The sequence below is a fragment of the Labrus bergylta genome, chromosome 9, assembly GCF_963930695.1.
Source record: "Labrus bergylta chromosome 9, fLabBer1.1, whole genome shotgun sequence".
NCBI lineage: Eukaryota > Metazoa > Chordata > Actinopteri > Labriformes > Labridae > Labrus > Labrus bergylta.
This window is the reverse complement of record NC_089203.1, coordinates 29,719,219-29,729,218: the sequence shown is the minus strand read 5'-3', so window position 1 is coordinate 29,729,218 and position 10,000 is coordinate 29,719,219. Positions and strand designations below refer to the sequence as shown.

At 42.3% G+C, this 10,000-nt stretch overlaps 1 protein-coding gene across 2 annotated transcripts in view; it reads right to left on the bottom strand.

Moving 5' to 3' along the window:
• The window catches only part of maea (macrophage erythroblast attacher, E3 ubiquitin ligase), a 14,563-nt gene extending 12,935 nt beyond the window's left edge, over positions 1–1,628 (bottom strand). The window contains exon 1 of one of the 2 annotated variants that reach the window (XM_020655741.3): positions 1,477–1,628. In XM_020655741.3, coding sequence (XP_020511397.1) covers positions 1,477–1,545 — 69 coding nt within the window. In that variant the 5' untranslated portion in view covers positions 1,546–1,628. Of the gene's footprint in view, positions 1–579; positions 722–1,476 lie in introns of those variants that run through there. The other variant, XM_020655742.3, reaches the window with a different exon arrangement.
• Between the last annotated feature and the right edge of the window lie 8,372 nt (positions 1,629–10,000).

Below are 10,000 nucleotides of genomic sequence, written 5' to 3'. Positions count from 1 at the left end.
TTTTAAGATATATCAATATATTTTCAAACAAGATATAGGGTAAGACAATGAATGGCATACGGGAGCAATTCGGGGTTAAGTGTCTTGCCCGGACGTGTTGCCCAGCTGGGGATCGAACCCTCGACCTTTCGGTTCAGAGGTGACGACTCTACCAACTGAGCCACAGCCGCCCATATTGGTCCATATCGCCCAGCCCTAACTGTGCCCACCTGTGAACGTTATTCAAAATGATGTATAGAAAATTAAATTAAGATCATTTTTAAAATGACATGTCAGGTTTAAAAAACAATGTGACAGGATGCTTGGCCCCAGCTCTTCAGGGGTGCTGAAATGGCCTTTTTAGGGTACTTTAAGGGTCTAAAATCGCCTTTTGATTGAAACCATCACCAGGTCCTGTCTTAAAATGGTGCCCACCATCCTTACTGCAGCATCCAAGCAAAAGCAGACATACCCCCCCCCCCCCCCCAAACCACAGCCATGCTTTCTGAACGCAGACATGTCGAATCACCGCCACGCTGCATTCATCACGTCAGCATCATGGTTAACACACAAAAAGCTGCCAGTTGCATTGCTACTCACAAAACGTGCTTTCAACGACGGCGCACTTGTCGGACTTCTTTTCTTTTCGGCTCGTCTTTTCTTTTTCTTTTTTTTTTAGCAGTGCTGGTGTCGCAGCAACGTTATGTGCAATGGAGGAACAGTGCGTGTGTGCGGCGGCTCCACCACCAGACTGTGTGATTTCTCTGGCTGGCCATTTTGAAGCTCGGAGAGGAGGCAGCAGCAGCAGCAATGTGATGACACTGCGCTAACTCTCACATAACAGGGCTGATTGTCTGTCTGACACACTCAACCCCCCCACCCCCTCCTCCACCCCTCCCCCGTTATATTAACCACCTTTTCAGCCAGCTCCACGTTACGGTTACGGTAGGCTACACAGGCCCGGTTGACACTTAAAACAGCTCACCGTGTAGAGTCCCTGGTATCGTAGTTTAATCAGGTAAATCACCATAGCGACCAAAAGCGGTTAAATGGAACGTTCTCTCTGATCGCTGTAACCATAGCGACGCAGCTCGCGACCGTTAAATCATGTCAGTCAGTTAGCGGCGGCCGTTTAGATGTTTCTGAAACAACAACAAGCTGAACACCTCCGAGGCCTACCACACACTTCATCTCAATAATAATAACAATAATAATAATAGATTATCGAGGTATAGATAAGTGAGCTGACTGCCAGCCTGTAAACGCGTTAAATGTATTGATCTACTTGATATTAGCGGTCACTTTGTTAACACACAGTGGACGCGGCTAGCTGGCTAAGCTAACGTTAGCCTCCCTGTCAAGTTCGATGGTCTCTCTCTCTCTACCAACTCATCGAATAATCTCCGGCTCCCAAACAGCATCGCACTCTTCGTGTTGTTGTGGACGGGTGAGTAACGTAAAGAGAGTTCGTATAAGACCGTTTTGGATTCTGTTTACCTTCAGGGTGGGATATTCTTGGACTTTGAGAGCCATGGACAGTTGAGACGCTGTCTCTTGCACCGCCATCTTGGTTTTGTGGGTTTTTCTTGTGGTTGTTTGTGTTTTTTTTTTCTCTTTCAACTGGAGTCGGGCCCCGTTGCTCGCTACCGCCACCTGGTGACACGGTGTCAACATTGACTCTGGCGTTGTGCGCTTGGTTCCAGATATCCAGATGTGTTCACTAATCTGAGGGTCAAAAAATGACTAAAGTATAAATAGATAAATAAATAAATACATAAATAATTAAATAAATGCATCAATAAATATATAAATGCTGAAAACAATACATTAATGAATAAATAATAAATACACTCTGTTAATGAAAAAGGCTATTTATATATTTTTACATGTATTTATTCATTTATTAGCGTATTTCTACAGTTATATATGTATCAATGCATACATTTCCACATTAATTGAGTTATTAATTTATTTCCGTATTTTTACATTTACACATCTATTTATTTCTGTGTCCAGGTCGCAAGAGGAAAAGTATTTATGTAAATTTGCTTCTGTCTGTTTTTCAAAATTGACCAATCCTACTTCAGTAATGTTAGGACGGCCCACTTAATTTACATATTTACTTTTCCTTGTACAACATGGACACAGACATACATTGTTGCATTTATTTATATATATTTATCTATATATTTATTGATGCATTTATTTAATTATTCATTTATTTATACATTATTGTATTCATTTCTCCCAACATTTATTTATTTATTCATTTATTTATACTTTAGTCATTTTTTGTCCCTCATACTAATCATCTTCTAACGGAGATTTATTGACGATTCAAAGTACATTACAGCAGATTGTTTTGAGCGCTGTTACTATGAATACTAATCCATTATTCAAAATGTTTTGCACACCAACATTCTTAGATATTGTGTATTACAGCTAGTCACTGTTCCTAAATTAAGTGAAAGTCTATATTCTTATTTTGGGATATTTTGGGGATACATTTGAATATTAGATTATGTTCGGGGTATTTTGATTATTATTGTTTACATTCATATTAGTTATTTCCATTCGTTTATTTTGCTACTTGGGGCATAAGGGTGGAGTCTGTACATGGGTGTGTCTATATAGCCAGGTAGCCAGGTGAGACTCAGGTAGGCACCTAATGGGTTAATGGTTTTTTACCAGGAAGCCAGGACGCAATGGCAGGATGACAGGGCAAGAGAGACAGCAGCGTTTTTTGTTGTTTGTTGCTTGATGTCTCAGGATAAAATAAACCACCCTAAAACCTTCAATCATCACCTGGACAATGGACTTATTAAGATATTCTGCGTAAGATTCGCCCTCTAGGTGCCTCAGTGGCTTTATTATGAGTTTGTGTTAAGTTTATAATTTGTTTGGAATTTTTGTTATTTATAGACTATATATATCACCACTACATTGTGAATTTGAAAACATTAGAAATACTTTTTCTAGTTGGAAAATATTAAAATTAAATTGAAATTAAATGGAGTTGAAATAGATAGAATAGCCTTTATGAAATAACATAGAATAACAAGAGTGATCCTAGAAGCTACACATACGACACACCACAGAAACAGCCTGTTCTGAGCAGGGCTGAAATAGAGGGGTTTATAGGCATGATCAAATACAGGATCAGAGTGGATTTAGAACAAGACACTTCACACACATGTTTTGGGGGGCTCTGAGAATTATTTACACTGGTTGAAAAGGAGGAGAATATGTGGCCTTTAAGGAGCACGTTCTACTTTTGGTGATCCTTGGAACCATAAATTCAGCATTCTTAAATTTGTGTCCTGTCTTTCATTCCTTAGGGTCGCTTTACTTGAGCATCGGACTCTAGCGGAGGTGAGTTCAACCTTTATTTAGCTCTTTACATCAAGGTAGCTTTATTTAATGATTTTATATTATGTATTATATGTATAGGGACAGGTATAAAGCAAGGTAACTGTTGCCACACACTATAGCTTTTTTAGCCAAAGTTAATTTGTAATGCTCATACTTAGATGGGCCCTTAAAATATATAAAACTCTGGGGTGGAAGAGGCTGAGGAGTTAGTTCCCACGAGCCCCATGTCAGGAGGCTATAGTCGTCAAAGAGAGCGTCTCGGGTTTGAATCCGACCTGGGGCAGAAAAAGGATTTTCTGCATATCATTCCCAACTCTCACTCGCTCCCTAATTTCCGACTCTATCCACTGTCCTGTCTCTCCAATAGAGGCACCAAAAGCTCCCCCAAAAAAGATGAACATACTGAAGAACAGAAGACATAATGGAGCCGTTTAATTATGAACACGAAGATCGTAGTGGTCGCATTTACTTTGCACTTTGCATTGCCTTGCTGCTGCTATGTGCTATAAATACATTTGCCCTGCCTTTATTTGTCGAAACGTGCGGCAACATCTGGATAATCAAAGGGACAATCAAAGGGACAGGGCCTTAAATTGGGATGGGCTTTTATTTTAAAGGGGACATATTATGAAAAATTATCTTCTACAGTGTTGTTGAACATATATTTATGTAACCTGAGAGTCTACTGACCCACAACATGTGAAATAAACCCATCCAGTCCTTTGATTGTGGTCTGCATAAGTCTTATAACACAGAGAAAAATGCTCTGTTTCTAATCTGCTCTCCTTGTGATGTCACAGTGGGATTCTGGTAATAAAAAAATCCCCTCCCCTCCCCTGGTATCTCCACCCATGGACTCCACCCCCAGCCTAGAACAAAACTTTTGTGCAGGTTGGCCATTTTTATTCTCGCTATAGAGAAGGACTGATGTCTAGCGGGAAAATTCAGGGGGGGGGTCATTGCATTTAAAGAGACACACACACCAAAACGGAGCGTTCTGAGAGAGCTGGTTTATACAGGGTCACAAACCTCCTCTGGTGCTTGATTCATGTTATATTTTGACCAAAGCACATCACAGATGTTTCATTTAGACCACAGGGGACTGTTTGAAAAGGTGGAGGAGGGGACTGTTTGAAAAGGTGGAGGAGGGGGATAATATGTCCTCTTTAAGTTTTATGGTTTAACAAGTAAATCCCCACTATACTCCTCAAGATAAAGACCACATTTCTTTTCCTGCCTGAGTGAGAACACCCTTCCCCAGCTGTGTTGAACGCTATTGGCCGCTGTCCAGTACCAGGCTGTGCTGATTGGCTGGCACAACCTATAATGGCGTACAAACAGCCCATTATGTGCGTCATACCCCTCCCTCACACGGCTTTGGAAAGAAAAAGTGGAACTGTGAAAAAACAGAGAGGAGAAGATACAAGGTTTAAAATCTATCTCTGTCCCCTTACCCTGTACTTCCTGTGTGTATTGTTTGTGTAGTATACGTGTGAATGTGTGAGTGTGTGTGGTGGCAGCAGCTGTGCTCTGGCTCTGCACTATGTTTAGATTTAGAGGAGGCAGCTCTGTGCCAAGTCAATAATGGGGAAATGACTGTGTACATGTGAGAACTGACAGTATGAATGCTCCTGTGTGACTGAGTGATTATTGTTTGTATTGTTTGGCTGTAGCTCTTTTATTTCTGCTGCTTCTTGAAGGATTTTGCACAGTTTTAGGCGTTATTTTTTAACCGACAAAGAAGAACCGAGTCCTCTAATGGGGAAATCCATTTCTTATAACATGTTCAACGTTCGCTCCCTGCTGGTTGAGGCGAAAAAAAAACAAAGATATCAAACTGTACCCTTTTTCACTTAATAATCAGCTCACATTCTGCTTATATATACTCGTAACCTTCACTCATCAGTGACTCCCTGAATCACTTCACACACTAAACTACAAAAACTGTTATTTATGTCATACTTCTGGCTAGATGCTTATTTTCATATTTATTGCTTAAATTGTTCCCCTTATCTCAAAAGTGTCACTTTATCTCACAACCGGTTACTTTAACTTAAACTTGCCACTGATTGAACAACATATCTGAATGTGGCTGCACGGTGCTGCAGTGGTTAGCTCTGTTGTCTCACAGGGAAGAGGTTTGAATCCTCGTCTGACAGGAACCTCTCTGTGTGGAGTTTGCATGTTCTCCCCTTACATGCGTTCACTTTATCATTTCAGTCTACATGTCTTACTGATTGGACCTTTAAGTTACATATTGACAGCGATTATACTCATATTATTTAATAAATGTCCTCAAAGTGGATTATCGTTTCCTCCTGTCTCTAACCTTAAGATCTAGAACTGTTACATTTCATTGAGTGTGGTTAGTTTATTCTCTGCAGATTATTATTCCTTTCACTCTTTTCCATTCCTTATCCTCGTCCAACACTTCTTTGCCATCCTCCTAATTTGCACCGGCTATTTCTCTGCTTTGTCCTCCTGTTCCTTATCCATCCCCGAGATCTTCTCTCCAACAACCAGTTTCTCAGTTAATCTTTTTTTTTTCCTGTCCTGCTGATCAGACCTATTTGATCTCCTTTCCTTCTTCTCTCCCTTCCCCCTCTTCATTGTCTTTTACTCATTGATAAGATTCCTCATGCTGGCAGCACCTGTCTCTTCTTATAATAGATTAGATTTCTATTTTCTCCCTTATCTGGCTTCTTTCTTGTGTAGTGGCACCCACATTGTTCTGCAGCTCACTGTCAGTATCTATAAATCCAATTTGCTGCCTGTGTGTGCCTGCATCTGTCCCAGCTGTAGGGTAAGAGTGCATCCGTGTGTGCATGCAGCAATGTTTCTTACGGTGCGTTTTATCTATTGTTACATGCTTGGTTGCAGTTGTGTTTTTTTTGCATCGTGTACTCTGCACCAGAGTTTGTCAGTGCGCTAGTTTTGCATTAACTGCTTGTGCAAGTGTACATTTATTTCCTTTGTGCACAGGCTTGTATCTATGTAATTGTTTGTGTTTGCGTGTGTGTATGTGCGTTAGCGATAGCTGCTGGTCTCGCTGCTGGTCTCACTGCTGGTCTCGCTGGCTGTCAGTCTTGATAAGGCCAGTGGTTGGGGGGGTGTTAGCCGGTGCCGCGGCTCGCCTGGCCTCCTCTTAGTGGATCTGCTGAGAAGGAGCTGAACCATTAGACACGCTGCAGTGACTACAGAGAGAGAGAGAGAGAGAGCGATTGGGTGGGAGTGTGGAGATGTATGGCGAATGGAACAGAGAGGGAAAGAGATGTGGGAATGAGGAGTGTGGGGTGGGGGGGGTGGGGGGGGTGATGGAGTGTGGATGAGGTCGAGAGAGAAATTTGTGAGGGATTGAAGATGAAAAAGCAAGATGGGCAGATGGAGGTAAAGAGATAGAGAAGGGGGGGGCAGGCAGACGTAAGGTGTGAGAGGGGAGGGGAGGCGTGGAGTGAAAAGGAGAGGGAAAGGTGTAACTGTTGAAGTCCAATCTCACTATATGTGTTTGAATAGCTGCCTGGTTTGCACACATCCAAGACTGAGGTTTGCATTGAAACAAACAAGATGTTACGCAGTTAAACCTCTCCTCTCCTCCCCTCACTTCTTCTCTCCTCCTCTCTTTCCCTCATGGGCAGCATTTCATAACCTGCACATCATTACTTGTTCCTTCTACTCTTTTCCCCTGTGCGGCTACAGAGGAGTCGCCTCCTCTCTCCGTCCTTATTTAAAGCACTGAGTGTGTTTCATGATTTCTTTATCTCCCGGGGAATATTTGTTTCTTCTGTGTGAGAGGTGGTCGCCACCGGCTCTGTCAACACGATAAATGTGTCTGTAGATTCTCACATTACTGAGTCCAAGTTGTCGCTTTGGATTTAGCATGAGAACTGAACGACACCTAGTCTTTGTTCTTCATGTCACTTGCATTGTTATAAGACATGGACCATCCTGGTTTAGCACCCAAACACGTAAAGTGTTGAAGAGGAAGTTGTTAATTAACCTTATATACTTATTCCAATATCTATTCTCTCCGTGTTCACACTTGACTTCTTTTTTCAACTGCCAGCGCCTTTTTTACATACAAGCCTATGGAAATATGAAAAAGTACGACGCCTTTTTAAAAAGCGGAGGCCTTTTCAAAAAGTGCTGCGCCCGACGCCTTTTTCGGTTGAATTATTTCAACTTTTCAGAAAAGCACTGGGTGACGTCAAGCGCCTTTCTAACAGCTGACCAATCAGGACGAGTAGTAACCTACGTCCCTCGTTACCTGTGCCAAAAAACGGCAAACTTCCACCAGATATGTGTGCTTTCCGTGTCCGCATCCTCATCCGTCAACAACCACCGGCTGCGTTCTCAGTCTGCAGCACGGAGAGCACAGCCGGACAGCTGGAGTACGGAGACAAAGGATTTCCGCGGTAATTTAACAGATTCACTCGTGATAATCCGATGTTCGTGTTATAAACCTCAATAAAAACCTTATAAACACACGAACAAACACACAAACGGTCGTTTTTCTGAACCATCAAAATGGAGGATGTTATTCTGAAAATAAACTGGATGTTTTAATGTTGTATCGGTGTCTGACTTCCCGTCCCGCTTGTTCTGAATTGATGCTCGTTGTTAAGGTTACAGAACGCTCGTGCATAAGCGCTGAAAGCAGCGCTGAAAGCAGCGCTGAAAGCAGCGCTTTTTTCTGAAAAAAGAAGTCAAGTGTGAACACGGCCTTATGCCGTGTTTTAATCCTGTAGATATCAACACATAGTAGTGTCATATACAGAACTTAATTTCTGCAAGTCAAATACTTTATTTACCCTGTTTGACTCAAATCAGTCTGGCTGTAAGCGGGTTCACTCTAATGAGATGGCACTTCTGCAGGAAACAGAATCCCTATGCCGGCTACTTTTGGCTATCCATGCTCACTGAAATTAGCATCTCAGGATCTCCCCTCTGCTGGTTCATGCCCCACCTCCCAGGGAGATATTTTAGAGTGTTCTAGAAGGGGGAGGTGTCCAAAGTGCAAAATGTATCCACAGGGGTACCTCAAGGGTCAGTGCTCGGTCCCCTTCTCTTCTCCATATACACCACCTCCCTTAGTGCAATCATCCAATCCAATGGTTTCTCGTACCATCGCTATGCAGACGATACCCAGCTCTTCCTGTCATTCCCGCTAAATGACATTATAGTCTCAGCAAGGATTTCATCAAGCCTTGCTGATATCTCTCATCCTTCAACTCAATCTATCAAACACTGAGCTCCTTGTCATCCCAGCCAGTCCCTCAATGCAACCACAGATCAATATCCAGCTCATGCCCACTAGGTCTGCCCAGAACCGAGGTGTCATGATTGATGACCAGCTAACATTTAAGGTTCAAGAGGCATCGACTGCTGGAATGAGAGGTATATATATTTTAGTGACTTCTTAATAGCCTCGTCTTAAAGCACACCCTGCTTTATAGTCTTGAACTTTTACACAGTCAGAGTCTTTGCATACAGTATTGTATCCCTCTGCTGTGCTACTGAGGCGGTCAACTCTTAACTGGAAGGTTGGGGGTTCGATCCCCTGTATCAACTTTTCTATATCCTACAACAAGTTCCACTTCCTTCTCTTTCACCAACCGTTGTCCTTTGTTTTTTTTTCAAATGAAACAATTGTCAACGTTCCGTCCTAATTTCACTCGTACAGTGTGAGCTCTCCGGCCGTCTTAAACGATTCAGTCGTACATTGTGAGTTGACATGCCACCCCGACTTTTATACAATCGGGGAAAAATCGCACAGTGTGAGCCAGGCTTAAAAGTGCTTTGGGTAGTCAGAAAACTAGAAAAGAAATACAAGCTCAGGTCCATTTACCCTTTACATCCGTTACTTATTCCGCCTGTTTGAGGAATAACTGAGTCACGTCTTCTTCCTCTGTGACTCCTCCGTCTGTCATCATCGTTAAATGAACACATGTAGAATCACATTGACCAGTGGTGTTGGTGGAGTACTCCTGCAGCTCTCTGGTAGTCAGATGTAGTTTAGTTTTTAGTCTCACACTACCTTACCTCTGACTGTTTATAAAGCTTAATTCCCATCAGATTTCTTTGCTTTATGACTCAGTTGTAAGGAGAATGAGGAGTCATGAATCTTAACAGCGAGAGGAATGGCTGCAGAATTCAATTGGATTTATTTATCAAATAAAAAACAGGGAGGCTCAGAGTCTTCAAAGGAAAGCAGAAATCTTATGCATGGCCCTGCCCCTCTGTCTAAATAAAGGAGTAAATAAGGAGGAGCATGTTACTGATGCTTCTTTGAAGATGACATTTTGAATTATTTTTAGCTAAGTCTGTTTTATATTTGTGTTAATAATAAAGTCAGCAGCTGACAGGAACGGCTAAGGATAATGGCAGGGGGTGATTACATCAGACAGGGGTCATGAGTCAGCCTCCTGACAGTGTTGAAAACAACAGATCGTCTGACCCTCTGCCTCTTTTTTTGGACTCGAACAACTAGCCCACCGGCCGTCTGTGACATTTACCAATAGTGAGGTTGTGATGTAACCATCATTGCTGTTAAACTAGGTTAGAGCCTGACAGTCTGGGGGTAGGGGGGTGTCTGAGGCTGATTATATCACTGTGGTTATCAAGTGGCCAAGTGGAGAGAAACAACGCCACA